At 51.1% G+C, this 15,331-nt stretch overlaps 5 protein-coding genes across 5 annotated transcripts; 3 read left to right on the top strand and 2 right to left on the bottom strand.

Moving 5' to 3' along the window:
- Positions 1-373: 373 nt before the first annotated feature.
- On the bottom strand, positions 374-3,490 carry POX_a00504 (Glutamine-dependent NAD(+) synthetase; the record flags this gene model as incomplete). Its single annotated transcript, XM_050109445.1, has 15 exons — positions 374-483; positions 539-594; positions 662-895; positions 954-1,144; positions 1,206-1,248; positions 1,301-1,313; positions 1,358-2,105; positions 2,157-2,321; positions 2,372-2,463; positions 2,522-2,547; positions 2,638-2,827; positions 2,895-2,953; positions 3,005-3,155; positions 3,212-3,330; positions 3,462-3,490. 15 exons carry the CDS (start codon positions 3,488-3,490, stop codon positions 374-376), a joined length of 2,226 nt encoding a protein of 741 aa, XP_049973213.1.
- Positions 3,491-3,983: 493 nt separating this feature from the next.
- On the top strand, positions 3,984-5,369 carry POX_a00503 (uncharacterized protein; the record flags this gene model as incomplete). Its single annotated transcript, XM_050109444.1, has 3 exons — positions 3,984-4,080; positions 4,152-4,604; positions 4,669-5,369. The coding sequence occupies 3 exons, from the start codon at positions 3,984-3,986 to the stop codon at positions 5,367-5,369; spliced, it is 1,251 nt and encodes a 416-aa protein (XP_049973212.1).
- A 156-nt stretch (positions 5,370-5,525) lies between these two features.
- POX_a00502 (uncharacterized protein) lies at positions 5,526-9,630 on the bottom strand (the record flags this gene model as incomplete). Its single annotated transcript, XM_050109443.1, has 2 exons — positions 5,526-9,172; positions 9,225-9,630. 2 exons carry the CDS (start codon positions 9,628-9,630, stop codon positions 5,526-5,528), a joined length of 4,053 nt encoding a protein of 1,350 aa, XP_049973211.1.
- Positions 9,631-10,766: 1,136 nt separating this feature from the next.
- Positions 10,767-12,301, top strand: POX_a00501 (uncharacterized protein; the record flags this gene model as incomplete). The annotated part of the gene is made up of 2 exons (XM_050109442.1): positions 10,767-10,837; positions 10,912-12,301. The coding sequence occupies 2 exons, from the start codon at positions 10,767-10,769 to the stop codon at positions 12,299-12,301; spliced, it is 1,461 nt and encodes a 486-aa protein (XP_049973210.1).
- A 445-nt stretch (positions 12,302-12,746) lies between these two features.
- On the top strand, positions 12,747-15,035 carry POX_a00500 (uncharacterized protein; the record flags this gene model as incomplete). Its single annotated transcript, XM_050109441.1, has 3 exons — positions 12,747-13,151; positions 13,212-14,003; positions 14,064-15,035. The coding sequence occupies 3 exons, from the start codon at positions 12,747-12,749 to the stop codon at positions 15,033-15,035; spliced, it is 2,169 nt and encodes a 722-aa protein (XP_049973209.1).
- Positions 15,036-15,331: the final 296 nt, after the last annotated feature.

The raw sequence follows: 15,331 nt of genomic DNA, 5'->3' as shown, positions 1-15,331 counted from the left end.
GCTACGTCGAAACGGCACGTACATGACCTATAATGGGCTTTTCCTGTACTTAATTGATTTTTTCTTTTCTTTCGGCTCGTTTTGCGAAGCGTCTGTCATCTTGTATTGTGAAATTCTCACGTTACCAACTGTCTGCTCCTCGGCTTCGTTGTGTCCTGTTCGCCTTCCCCTGTCCCACTCAGCAAAATGGAAACCTGTGTCTTGCCGTTGAACCAAAGCTGCATTGTCAATCTGATTAGGTCACCATAGTTGTATGAGCAGTTTGAAGATTCGGAGGCTTCTTGTTCTCTCTCGATCCGTAGAGAAGAGTTTATGAAACATGAGATAGTAGGCACAGGCACATTGCGACGTTGAGATAGTTTCAATTTCGCTATCAGTCTGCCTTGACACTCTTCTTCTGTCCCTTCCCAGTGTTCCAGCCCTTTGCTTCCCAGAATTCGACATTTGCAAGCATCTTCTTGTATGCCCATGAAAATGGAGGATCTGTATCGGCAGGATGTCAGTAGATTCGAATGCAAGAAGAATCTTCTGAACTTACACAGGAATTGTCGTAGATCATGTCTGTTATCCTCAGGAGAGTAATCCAGAGCGTGGCTGTAAGAGACAGGATTTGTGAGCTCTGAACACTTGCGGTAACAAGAAATGCTGTTGAGAGGCTTACTATGCTGGCGTGATAGTCGTCATCTTATGACGATTGATTGCTACGATGACACCAAAAAAAGTCAGTGAATGTTTCTCTCGTGGGAAAAGAGTTGGACTGTGAGGCGCACCGTAGTAGAAGGTAAAGTGTCGGACCTTCTCATAGATCTCACGCGGACTGAGCTCATTACCCCAAACGTGGAGCAGCTTCTCATACATAGACCAGGGACCAAGCTTTGCCACCTTGCGAAGGTATCTGCATGTCGCGTATTAGGATGAATCGCTGGGTTGTAAAAAATAGGCCGAGGACATACCCAAAAGTGCCCAATTCAGAATATTTGACGCCCATGTCAACCTCGTCAGATTGGGCAGCCGCTAGGGGCTCCAATTCAGCAGTTGGTGTTGCCTCCAAGAATTCTGTGAGAATGGGCATATCGAATTCACGGACTCCCCATGCGATAAAGCGTTTCAAGTCAACCTTGTTGAGACTGCCGATGGGATTCAACTATAATGTCATCAGCCTTGCGGCAAACGAAAGAACAGTCTGCTTCATGCTCGGGACTTACATCGGCGGAGGAAGCGTCATATTTGGTGAGATAACCTCTCAAGCTGTAGAAAGTGAGTAGATAATCATCAAGCCAGTCACTTCACTGGGCCATACCATTCTAGAGACACTGTTAGTATCAAATCCAAAGCTACTCGAGCATGCACTACTGACCATCGACGTTTGACGAAGCGAGAACCAGAAGTCCACCTCCACCAGGACGTTGCCGCACAGTCGGGAGCAAGGAAGCAAAAAGGTACGAGAGGACCATTCTCATACGAGCTTGGACGTTCTGCAAAGCCAGGTTCTCCGCCGGCGCGCCACCGTGGAACTTGAAGCGAGGCTGGAAACTCGTCACGGATGTAAAGACATTCATAATAGCAGTGATGACAGTGTCAAAGTTGAAATCAAGGTGATAGGCGCCAATTTCTTGAGCAAGTCTCTTTGCCCGGTCTCGAGTCTCGTTGCTCGAGTTCTGGGTACCCATGTATGCCGTGTGGAAGATGCACATGCAAATTTCCTGGCTCGATGAAGGGAGCCAATCTGAATCGGCGGGTTTCGCACACAGACGGCGAACATCTTTGATGACTTGTTCATTACCTTCCTTGACAGCTTTGAGTACTTGTCGACACATTGAATGGACGATGAGTGCGGAAGAACAGCTATCAATGCCACCACTCAGGGCAAGGAAGAATCCTGCCACGCCACATCGTCGAAGATAGTCCCAGAGCCAGCATGCTGGCCCGAGAGCGATTTCCTCTTCAGGATCATGGATACGGGGCTTGCGCGGTTCAGAAAATACGAGGCCAGGATCGGCCTCCTCGGCACGGCGAGATAGCCTGACATCGAGATCGATTCGCTGATATGGTGATTGCTTGCTCGCCTGCATGCTGCGGCTGGCGCTTGATCGGTAGGTGCGAACCTAGTTCTAATTAGTGTGTTGCCTTGAAGTTTAGTTGAACCATTGACACACCTCTTCAATGTCGACTGTGGCCGTAACAACCTCCACATCGTTCAAAGAGAATTGAGATCCCTGGGCTACGATTTCACCGTTGATGACGATCATAGCACAGCCGTCATAGTAGAGTCTATCTCCATCACAGCCTTGCTGATTGGCGTAGAGGTAGATACCACCGCTCTGACTGAGTCAGCTGATGTAGATGATACACTGAGGGTTGGGGTAATTACCAATTTTGTAGCCTGGGTAATGAGGTTGAGCCGCGTATCCAGCTTTCGAAGCTCATGGTGGCTCCCTGAAGAGTTGGATATGATCTCCACGCCTGTTCCATGCCGAAAGTAAGAAAGTGCCTCTTCGACGTCTGGAGGGGATATACATACCTGCCAAGCCATAGGGAATATGGGGTCTAGCAAGGGTTAGTACATGGAAATCGCACCTTTGATGAATTCACGACCAAAATAAAAAGGCAAGCCAAATTCAGGAACGATGGGCTTACCCGTTGGGTGTGAAAAGTTCTTCGCAAGTCTCCAAACCCAGACATGTGTCCCGCGTGCTAATAACAGCGTCACCGAAGGGGACCTTGTACTGCCCCGTGATCTTGCCGACAATTTGTTCCAAATAGTAATCTTCGGTCTCTTGGGGGCGCTGCCAGGGTGTAAAGTGGCGATGTTCACGGTAGTTGCCGTCTGGAGGGTTGGACGAGGGTCAGAGATTGTTCACAATAGACTGCGTAAGGATAATGGGCAAACAGACCATTGGCCAGCCACATTTTCGGGCGAATGAGGACAATCTTGCGATTGTAGAAAATGATTCTAGTACGCCATGAGCGTCAATCGACTTCCGGCGGCCTTAAAACGACATACCGGCAATTGTATCGAACATTTCTATGTCTGACCGGCATGCCGACGTCTACTACGATATCCTGGCAATCTTCGTGATCGATGATCTGGGCAAGCATCTCCCACGAATGGAGAAAGGTATCGCCCTCCATGAACGCGTCAAGACAGCCATATCCTACCGTGCTCACGTCAGTCGATGCGCACCACAGCTTTTCAGTTGGTGTTCGTTACCAGTGATCTCAAGCTCGGGACCAACGCGCAGGGTGGCGCCAGCAGCCTTGGCTTGTCGAATACTTTCAATGATCCGATCACGGTTGCCTTCCCAATCCAAGGCCCATTGATTTAGATTGCTGAGTTTTGGTCAGCCAAATGCAACATTATGGCGAAAGCTCCAAGAAGCTTTGGATACGCTCGCAGATTGAAGCTCAGTTGCTTTCACCCGCAAGAAAAGAAAAGGAGAAGTTGCTATGCCGACTCATACCATGTCGCTAATGTAACCAGATGACCCATGGTGCCGTTTTGGTATCTGCTGCTTCTCAATGCCACGACAAAGAATAAGCTCCCCCTCCTTCTCCGATGCAGATGATTCGCGCAGGTCACGTGTGTGGGGAGACTTTCCGAGTGACGCGCTTAAGTGGGAAGACGTCCCCCGCTTTGTCGGTGGTCCAAGACTGTCCTACTGAATTTCATCGTATTGTACCTGGTTTATCGGCGCAAGTCCGATGTGATCGTGGAAATACCAATACCGATTCAATACCTTATCAAGCTGGGTGGGAGGACCCACTTTTGGCTGATTAATTGAGATGAGGCGTCATGATCGGGCTCCCGCCTGCCGAGGGCCTTCTTGTCGGCTACAGTCGCAAGACCTTCGTGAACCCTCCTTTGGCGAGCCAAGTTTACCAAATAGAGACATCTGCATTCCGCCTGGTTTCTTACGCATTGCTACATTCTTCAAATCCCAATTGACGCAATTCGATTATCTTGATATCGGCATTGAATCAACATGACTGCACCTGCTCAAATCCCCAACCCGGCCCATATCCTTGCAGAGACAATGCTATCACGACGTTTCGGCAAAGAGACAGCTAACTACTTCTCCAGTAAGTGCGGCGTCGTCGGTTGCATGCCATTTGCACATGGTCATCCCCAGAGAGCTACTGACCAGCTGTAGGCTCACCAATCAACCGACTGTCCTTCCTACGGAATGACCACCCATTTATTTCGTCAGCGTTGAAGCACCCGTCTACCAAATTTCTTTTGTTGAACAAGCTGGCTCCGCTCACTCGGTCTCCAGCGGAGCCATACTACGCCAAATATGACGAACTGCGTGGTCTCATTTCGCAAGACCTCTTCGACAAGACCGAGGAGGAGATGGTGAAGGACTTTGACTCGCGCAAAACGAACCCTACCCTGATTTTCCTTGGTCTGGACGAAAGTCGGAAGGAGAGTAGTGATCTGATGACGTACAAGAACTACTCAGGGCACCCTTTCTTTGCTGTCGACGTGACCCCTCAGGGATCGGAGGCGCATCAGAGCGCATGCAAGGACATCATCAAGGCCATGGAGGAAAAGGGTCTGTCATTCTTCCAGACAAGAGTTATCATGACGTTCCCACCCGAAGAAGGTAAGGTTTATCTGTGGATGAGGGGAAGGGACGTTCAAGGCCCGAGCTAACATTGAAAATCAAGCCGCTATCTACGCGCAGGCGCGTGCGCTGATGGATTGGAATACGCGAAACACTTTTTGCGGTACCTGTGGCCACCGGACGCTGTCGATCAATGCAGGCACGAAGCGAGCCTGTCCTCCTACTGATGCTGCACGCGCCGCCGAGGGACTCCCACAAGATCGACCCGAATGCAACACCCGGACTACGCTCTCCAACTTGTCCTTCCCTCGCACAGACCCCACGATCATTGTTGCCGTTGTCTCTGCCGATGGCAAGCGAATCTTACTTGGTCGCAGTAAGCGTTTCCCGCCCAAATGGTATTCCACCTTGGCGGGATTCATTGAGCCTGGAGAGTCAATTGAGGATGCGGTCCGGCGAGAAGTCTGGGAAGAGTCTGGTGTCACACTATCGCGAGTGGTCATCCACTCGTCGCAGCCTTGGCCATATCCCGCGAACTTGATGATCGGAGCGATCGCACAGTGCAGTGACGCCGCCCATGAGAAAATCAGCCTCGAGCACGACCCTGAATTGGAGGACGCCCGGTGGTTCGAGATTGAGGAGGTTGAGGAGGCCCTGCGCATCGGCACTAGCGACCTCAGCGCCGGCGCCGGCCCCGACTACAAGGGTGGCTTACGACTCCCCCCTGCGACAGCCATTGCGCATCAACTCATTCAAGCGGCGGTCGATGCGGACTACTTTCAGGCTGAAAAGTCAAAGATGTAATGACTAGACCGTACGAAGGAAACGACCTACATAGAGTACACTTTTCTCGAGTTGACGGGTGGGACGCCATGGGCATTACAGACAAGTGTCGGACATGTCCATTCAGTGATGCAGTCCATTTTTGTACATAAATTGGGCATCTCTGGCCCGGGAAGCTCATTCATTTGCATAGACCGTTCCATCGCGCAGCTCATGGATACCATGTTGTCCGCTGGGTGAGCCAATCTCCGTGTAACGAGTGCCATCTCGCAATTCGTGAATGATGACCTGTCGATGGCTCCTTCGAGCTCGCCGTGAGCTTCGAGCAGACGGCGTACCTTCTTGACTACCGGCGTCGCTCGCCGTAGTACTGCTGGGGGTCCTTGATCGAGTTTCCATAGCAATAGATGCCTGAAGTCGGCTGTCTGCCACCATTCCCGCGCCATCCTCAATGTACCATCGCCGCAAATCAGAAGCAAAGCGAACTTCCTCGTCTCCATACTCCACAGGTGGGCCGTTCATTTTGGCCTCGGGCCCTGGATGGTCGAAGACGGCCCAAGAACTCGAATCAACGCTGATGAGGACCATCGAATGCTGGTGACTATGAGGCTTGAAGTCTCTGAGCAAGATGGCACTGCCCTCTGTCACAGTTGGCATCGCAGATTTGTAACGCCGGAAAATCCGAGCCTCAAGTGTCGTACCAGCCATCGAAGGATCAGTGAGAAAGAGCGTCATGTAGTAGTCTCTGGCGCCGGACGTCGCCTTTGCAATTGGGCCGTATTCATAGACAATTGAGATTGTGTCCACCAGGGCATTGTAATGATCAGCTAGTGAGGCAAGAGGAGCAAAGTAGGACAATTTACTGCGAAGGCCCTGGGCTTCTCGATTTGGTAGCGAAGCCTTCCTGACAACCACTACAGGGGTTTCGGGGGCATTCATTGTCGTGTCGTCAGTGGAAGGCTGCGGTTCATCTTTCTGCAGGAATTGTTCCTCGGTTTCTGTCGGCTCAATTGATGCTGTCGTCGACGATTTTGAAGCTTCATCGTCATCCTCATTGTCCCGCTTGCTCAAAAGTGATATGACCGTTTCTTTCGACGTCGAGGCTTCTGAAGTAGGTTCAGCTGGCAAAGAGGCTTGTGATTCGTTCATTGTGTCTGAGGGAGGTTGCTTCTCGTCGTCGGAGACTTTGCGCCATTCATTCTCAAGACCTATGTCGGTTTCGAGCAAAACATTTTGCGTGGGATTGGGCGTCAAGAACTGCTCGGCCGAGTTCACGACTGAGGCGTGTTTGACTATCCTCTCACTAGCGACGGCGGTTTGGTTGTGGTCTTCTAATATAGAGACCTTGTCTGTGGCCTGTAACGACTCTTCCGCATCCTCGGAGCCGTGATGACTGCCTTGAGACGCTGTTGGGTCTTCAGTAGGGGTTGTTGAAGCAAGCCAGTCCCGCGCTCCATCCATTTCGAGCAAGGAACTGGGAGTGACCCCTAAGGCAGATGCCTCATTGGGCTCTTCAACTGGAGTACGGATTTCGTCCTGGTTTTGCGAAGACTCTGGCACTGCGGATTCATGGTGGGAAAGTGGCTCGTTGATAGATCCCAACTGGCTCACCTCGACAACCTCCGTTACACCGACTTCATCCTGGATTGCCTCTTCCTCGTGATCTTCCTCGTCCTCTTCTTTTCTTTTTTCCTCTTTCTCCTGTTCCTCCTCAATCTGCGCCGATGCGACGACTCTGAAAGCGTGATCTTCTTCAGAAACATCAACAGGGTTGCGACTGGTTTCTCCGACATCATTGTCATATATTTGCTCGATGCGCTCGTGATCCTCCTCGGGTATATGATCACTCGAAGAAGACTCGTCCTCCAAGTCACTTTCCCGGACTCGCTCGTTTTCATAGTAATGCGCTTCATCCGCCCCCTCAGACTCTTCCTCTTCAGACTCTTCCTCTTCAGAATCGGACCCTTCCGAATCTTGACTGTCCACAATCTCCGCTTCCGAGCCACTTTCGACGGGCCAGTCGCCTTGATCATCCGCTGTCGGAAATTGTGATGCTGGCGCGGGTTGCGACTCCTCGGAATAGACAGATCTTTCTGAAGTTTCTGAGCGCGGCCGCGTCGCCTCGAATGTATCGGCGATCACTAGCTGGGGCTCAGGTACATCTTCGCCGTCGCTATCGCTGTCTAATACAATGACATCCGGTGAACCTGCCGGCTGTCTGTGCATTGTTTCGCTTTCGTCGTCCTCTTCATATTCACCACTATCATCATCGCTGCCAGTTTCGTCGTCTGAAATCTCACTTTCCGCAAATGATTCCGCCTCTGCATCGTCATCCATAGAATAGTCTTCCCTTTCCATATCTTCATCCACGGGATAGAAATTCCCATCCGCTTCTTGATCCATGTGCCACGATTCTGCTTCGGCATCATCGTCATCGAGACCTTCTTCCTCGGCGTCATTCCGATGGTCACTTTCGCTCTCATCCTGCAAAATACGGTAACTTTCAGCCGCCTCGGTTAAGATTCCAATCCCTGGATGGAGAACAGTCTCATCCGTTATGCTCTCTTGAAATTTCGCGAATTCTGAAGCCTGATTGACCGTAGGCTCCGCGCTTGTAAGCTCCGGCGGCAGTTCTATCCCGGGACCGCTTGCCTCGGCTTGCTGCGCGTTATTTATTTCTTCATGTTCAACAATCGCATCTGATTCGGAGAGAGTCGGGTATTCGACACGATGCGCGGTGACACTAAGACGAAGCTCTTTGCCAGATTCTAGCTCTCTGTCCTTGTCGAGTCTGCCTGACAAACCAGCGACAAAGGGGCGCGAGAGCGAGGAATCCACGGCAATTTGCTGGTTTGCATCGGCCATAGTGGTAAAAGACTCTGCAAGAGCATCCTCTGCGGTCTCCGCTTGATTTGTGGGCTGCGAGAGCGAGGGAGGGATGCTTTTATCGTGAACCTGCGTGTCTGGTCGCTCTGTGCGCGGGGTCGAGTCATGCAGAGATTGAGAAATAGGGCTTTGGTCATGTGAGTCACTCTCTTTCACATTGATCTCTGAGGATGGCTGTGTAGTACCATGCAAGTTTTGCATTTGTGGTGCGGTGTGAATAGATGCAAAATAGCCGTGAGAGCTGTCTTGGTCAGATATCAGCGGTGATGGAACCGGTAACCCTGGAGAAGGTACTGGTCGAAGCTGTGGCGTATCTATAGGTTGTATTGTAGAGAAATCAAAAATTGGCAGACGCGCTATGGTCGAGGTCGTGTCGGACTCTGGCAATGTAGGCTTAATGAAAAGTCCACTGCTTTGAAGATCGAGTCGCGGCTTCGCAAACACCGAGGATTCATCGTCTTCGCCCTGGTCTTCCATATCGACCGCACGCGGCTCGGTCGGTGAAGCTGGCGATGTGTCGTCCTCGATCTGTAATTCAGCCACGTCATCCGCCTCATCTTCGTCGATTTCAGCCACCATCTCTTCGTCCAAGACCTTCTCCCAGTCCATTTCTCCCTCTGGCTCTTGGGGGTCTTCTGGCTCGTCCAGAACACGCCATTCGTTTCGTTGGAGGCTGTATCTTGGTCGTTTCCTTCCTTTTCCCGGAACGTAGCCATCCTCTTCGGCGAACGGATCGAACACAGAGTCGACCGCGGTTCCCGAGGACTTCCGTGACGACTTGTGGAAAGCAGGTGAGCCCCACAGACCTCGGACAGCTGTCAGTGGGGAGTCGCGATCGACGAAGTAGGACGGAGGAGTTGACGGAAGCTCTCTTTCAGGCGTCGCTGGAGGCACTACATGGATAGAGATTGAGGGGCTTCCTCTGAGGGTCGATCGACCTAGAGAGTCACGGTCAATACTGTTCTTGGCCAAACGCACGATGATGCTGACCTACTTCCAGCATTACACCTTGGTCGAAGTGCAGATCCCAGGGTACACCTTTTCGGGGCGTTTGCAAAGCATCCTCCTTGGACACGAAGCGCCCATATTTCAAGGACAGACAAATGGTCTCACCGATCCCCACGCGCTGCTCTGCGACCCGTTCTGCGACGCGTCCATGGAAAATTGCCTTGACCTGGCCGTCCGGCCACCGTAGACGAGGATCGGGCTCCGCTAAGAGCAGGCTCAGGCATTTTTGGGAGGATGAGTATGGCCACAGTAGGCTGACAGTTGCGATAAAATATCTATTGTCGTGGTCCTCGAGGGAAGGCGCCAGTTGGGCGATCGGTGTTTTGCACTGGTTTGGCATCCGTGCCGCGGAGGGTTCGAATGACATGGACAGGTCGGTGGCGTCCATTTTGAGATCACCGACTATTCCACGTTCAGAGTCGGCATGTCGCGGTCATGCTCACAGCTTGCTTTGTGACCGTCGAAGATGAGAGTCAAGACTGTAGCTACGGTGCTGCAGCGGATTGTTGAAAGACAGTGGAAATGGAAACAAAGAGCTGTGGAGCGAGGCGCGAGCTTTGGGTTCCGCGGGAGGCCCAGGCCTCTCCGGTCCGGTGGTCATCCAGTCAGTCACCTTCGACCGGTTCCTCACTGGACGGGTGGCACAGCCGCGGTACTCGCAACAATCAGCACCATCAACACGCGGATTTGCCAGCCAAGCAATTCTGGAAAGGATGGTTCATCAGTCAATATTAATGATTAATGTGTGAGAGCTATGTGGATGTGTAAGGTCTTTCTGACTGAGCACAGAGCATCCGATCTGGCCCTGTCTGTCTGCGGGTTCTTTGCCCGGGGTAGTTCGATATGTTGATGCTAGCTTGCGCGCGACATTCACGTTTGAGCCACACAGCCATCATAGCAACTAATGGTGGAAACTTCCAGCGATTCTATATATTGATAAACTCAAGAAGAGGAGGCTAGAATTCCTCAGCATTGAGGGCTGGAGTTCTCGACCACTCAAACATTTCGTTGGGTACAACTCGGTCTGAATCATATGTCTGAATGTAATTATTCCCAACACATCCGGTTTCGGATTACATCAAGAAGCACCTGCACGAGGTCCATGAACACCTAGGTACAGGACGCTCGTTTCATGCTGAGGCCAGATTGAAAATGGATGTGCCCTACCTGATCACCGGCAATAGGTCACAGACCGAAGCCAGGAGGGAAAAGATCCATTTTGGGCCTTCAGTCGTCAGATTTGGGTGATATTCATTTGAAGTATATCTTGTATACTGATCTGAAATTGCGTCAATACACGTGGACTTATAGACAGCATACGAAGATATCCCCCACACACGCTCAGCTACTGCCCAGTTGTACATTTATCACAGTCGCAACGGTGCCGATAAGCTTCCATGTTTGGAGACTCTCACTATCTCCAACAGACCCCACTATGGCGACAGGAGATGACGGAATGGCAGTCATACTTCTCTTCTTCATCAACACATATTAACATCATCGTCGTATAGACCGCGTCCCAACATGACTCTTGCTCATCCTATCCGTCGGGTTGCTATCATCGGGGCAGGGCCATCGGGTCTCGCTGCATTGAAGTATGTTCACCTTGCAGAGGCCAGACTAGACCCAGTTGTTCATCTTGGATTCCTAACCTCACCGTGCTGGACAGATATCTGTTAGCAGAGCAGTGCTTTGAACGCATTGATCTCGTCGAACAAAGAAGCGCGGTCGGAGGCGCTTGGGTCTACACCGGCGGCTCCACGAAAGTGGAAGCGAAAACGACTGTTCCGCATCTCAACGCACATGAGCCTGTAGAGAGGCCAACTTGGATCAAGGGAGAAGATGGCTCGTCTCGAGCTATCTTTGTGTCCCCATTGTATGAGCGACTTGAGACCAATATTCCCAAGGATTTGATGTGCTTCTCTGGTCGACCATTTCCTGCAGATGCTCAATTGTTCCCCAAGCACCAGACTGTCCAAGAATACTTGCAGGATTATGCCGAGGAGGTGAAGAGCTACATTCGTTTTGAAACGCAAGTAGTCAACCTGCAGCTCAGTGACCCCACGTTGAGCACCTGGGAGCTGACTACCACCAACCTCGCTGATGGTGTGAACACGACCCAGATCTACGATGCCGTCGTGGTGGCCAGTGGCCACTTCAATGTTCCGTTTCTGCCCGATGTGACGGGTATTAGGGATTGGGATCGTGCATATCCCGGGGTGATCTCGCATTCCAAATTCTATGATCGCCCTGAGCACTTTGCAGGCAAAAAAGTCGTCGTGGTCGGCAACTCTGCTTCGGGACTTGACATTGGAAATCAAATCAATCAAGTGAGCCATGGTCCGGTCATTGTGTCTCAACGCTCCGAGTCGTACTTTGCTGCACCTGCTGGATCGGCTGCATCCAACAAGGTGATTCGGCCAGAAATCGTCGAGTTTCTGCCACCGGCACAATTCGACCGAGCTGTCCGTTTCAAGGATGGCCATGTCGAAGAGAGAATCGAAGCCATTGTCTTTTGCACGGGCTATTTCTACTCATATCCTTTCCTGTCGTCTCTGCAGCCCCCCGTCCTCACGGACGGCTGGCGGACGAGACATGTCTACCAGCAGCTGTTTTATACGGAACATCCGACCTTAGTGTTTCCAGTCCTTCCGCAGCGTGTAATTCCATTTCCGCTGGCCGAGAACCAAGCTGCGGTTTACTCTCGCGTCTGGTCTCAACGGCTCCAGTTGCCTTCAAAGACGGAAATGGAGGCCTGGGAAGCTTTGCAGGTCGCACAAAAAGGAGACAGCAAGGCCTTCCACCTGCTTCCATTCCCCTTGGATGCTGATTACTTGAACTTTCTTTATACTTGGGCTGCCTCAGCCACGCCGCGACCGGAACTTCCCCATGAAGGCCAGGGCCGACTCGGAACGTATTGGAGCGACCGGCAGCGTCGGATACGACAGATATTTACAGAGATCCGACAAGCTTTTGTGCAACGAGGAGACGAACGGAGCTCCATTCGGACACTTGAGCAACTGGGATTTGACTTTGATGCTCCCAAGGTCAAGACCTAGTACTAGTCGAGTAGTACATCACGCGTGGGAACTCGGACGCGAATCTAGTACAAATCATGATCCTGATTATCAACATTACAAACAAGGCATTATTGTCTCTTCAAGAATTTCGTCCAAGAGCTCATCCCCAATCTTGTGACATTCTTCGCCCCAAACCATTATTAGTTCTCACTACCCAGTCCTCACTCCTCACGGCACTTAATCCATTTCGTGGAGCACGTTCGCCATGTTTGGCGCTATCGATAAAGGACCCCAAGTACACGATCACGTGAATAGCGTGGATCTCCGCCTGGCCGGCGCGCATCCACTTCCTTCTCCATCGACAGCGACTACAGACGCATAACCCCTTAAACATCGTACTGTCGTGACTGCTCAATTTTATATGGCTCAAATTACTGAAGGAAAGCTCATTTGATCTTCAATTCTGTACAAAAGCGCCGTGAAGATGGATGATAAGCCAACGCCGTCTTCTTTGGGCGATATCGACGCTACAGTACCTACATCTAATCCGGAAAGCATTGCGCCTCTCAGTGTACGCTCCGACGCGGATCATGTTCCGCACTCCCACATCGGAGTACACCACGCGCATTCTGAAGCACTGATACATGGCCACTCCGCAACGGACATTGTCACCTCTATGCAAACGATCCAGCCCAGTGCCTTGACAGTTGAAGATGCCGAGGAGATCCCCGTCGGATCAGTTCATCTTGGGCCGTCCGAATTCGCGGTCACCCTCCCTATGGATTCGCGCGTAAAAGATTATTATGAGAGGGTCATAGCAGATGCATCTCCAATGCTGAAAGATATCTTGCCAGGCTCGGCGCGCTTTACCCAGATGGCGTCTTCAAAGGTAACTGAATCGATCTGCCTGAGTTGTGATCGCGCATTCAAAGCTGACACAGTCTGATAGCGGGACTCACTTCTGTCTAAGATTCAAGAAATTGTGATCAAGTTGAACAATGTAGCAATTCATCCAGATCTGAACATTGTTCAACATGTGTTATACGAAGACTCCAAGCTCGATCGGGAGGCCGAGTGGGCTGAGTACTCGAGCGCCAAGTTTCGATTACTTGGATGGCTAATCAGAGTGGGCTGTGATCATGATCTCCATGTGATTCTTGCTGTTTCAGGCGACGATAAACGTCGCATTCTTGAACGTTACCTTCTCGGAAAAGGCTTCAAATACACCAAGCCCCGAGACCAACTTGGGGGCAACATGGAGATTTCACTGCAAAAGGATGCCTTGAGCTTTGCCATTCATTTCGATGACAGTGTGCGGGAGACCTTCAGACCGCCATCTGCTGTATTTGTATTTGACACATCCTACAAGCTCGAAAGCCCCGCTGTCCAGCATATGAGGACAACTTACTCAAGGAACGGCGCCCTTCTGCCCGTGATCTGGTTTCTCATCTCCAATTCGTGTGAGCACATTGAGCGTTGTCTACCTCCACTTCCAGAATCCGAGCGACTGGGTCTTCTCATGCAGTACACTGCTTCGCTTGTTGAAGAAGTCGGAGACCTTCAGGACGATGCTTTGAATGTGTGCGAAGACGCCGAGGAAATTCTGCGTTTTCTGTCAGACCCATTTGCTGCCTGGTCGCTGCCAATCATCGAGCCTCTGCCACTTGTTTCTTCTAACGAATCAGGTTCAACCCCTCTCTCTTCTGACGAAGTTGTGCGTGGTGCCCAGAAACGTGCTTTGGTTAGTCGTGGTCGGCCTAGTATTATGAGGTTGAATTGATGCTGATTGTCACTGAAACAGGAGCATGACCAAGATTTTGAGGATTACCTTTTGAAAAGGGCGAAATTCGATACTCAAGACACAAGTCAAATGACACAATCAACAAAGCCTCCCAGCCAGAGTCTTGATCACGACCTTCAATCACTGGAGAAAAATCTCGTGCAAATGAAGGCTATTCATGAATCGGAGAAAAACGCTCTCCAGAACGAGTTGTCTCAAAGTCTTGCTCGCCTGCGGCAACTGGAAGCTTCTCTTGGCGATGTGCAGCACCGTTACGAAAGTCGGACAAGAGAATTACACAAAATCCGTCAAGAACGCGACAAATTGATCGATGGCAAAACGGCCTTGGAGCAAAAAGTTGAAAAGCAAAAGGAGGGGAGTTTGAAGTTGAAGGAAGAGCGCGTTCAGCTTCAAGCGGAGCTGGAAAAGACACGACAGGAAATCAAAGATGGCGGTGGCCCCCTCTCCGAACTCGAATTGCTTCGGGAAGAGAATCGCCGTCTAACAGCGGAGAAAGCTAGCCTCGAGCGAAAGGCAGAATATGAAAAGAACCAGGCGGAATACACACGCGAGCAGTACCAGACTGCATCTCGAGTTGCCGCGCAGGCAGGCAGCGAACTTCGTCAACTGCGGGACGAAAAAGAGTCATTGGCGCGCAAAGTCCAGGGCAACGCCGTCCAGCTGCGGGAGATGAATAACAAAACCGATTCATTGCGCCATCTTGCTAGAATCAGCGAGCTGGAGCTAATCCTCGCGTCCCGTGATGATCTTTTGCGGAAGAAAGAAGACGAGTTACGTGAAATCCGCAAGAACCGACCATCAACCCGTTCCACCAGCACTCAGCCTCGTAGTCCAAAGTGGGCTACGAGTAGCCGACCCACGAGCCCGGGAGTTGGCTACAACAGCAACGGCAACGGCAATGGCAACGGGAATGGAAATGGTCTTGCTGGTCGAGGCAGTGCGTTACGGTTTAGCTCTGAAATGCCGTTCTAAAGGTCTTGAATCTTTTCACGTGGGCTCCCTTCTTTATCTTGGCGTGGTGCATTTTCAAAAGAGGAGTTTCATTCACGAAAGCATCGGCAACGGAGTTTACAAGTCAATGAGGTAGCATATCCTTGCATGAATCTATCATATTCAATGTAACCCCTTTTTTTCCTCTTTTCCTATTCCATTCATGATGTTCCGTTTATCATCTTCGGACCCTGGGTGGAAATTATGGGTAACGCTAGGTTCACGCTCATGACTGTCCATACAGTCATAATTAAGCATGGTAGGTCGAGGTTTCATTC

The sequence above is a fragment of the Penicillium oxalicum genome, chromosome I (assembly GCF_001723175.1).
Source record: "Penicillium oxalicum strain HP7-1 chromosome I, whole genome shotgun sequence".
In the NCBI taxonomy this organism is placed as follows: domain Eukaryota; kingdom Fungi; phylum Ascomycota; class Eurotiomycetes; order Eurotiales; family Aspergillaceae; genus Penicillium; species Penicillium oxalicum.
Note: the sequence above shows the minus strand (reverse complement) of the source record. Positions and strands in the feature narration are given on the sequence as shown.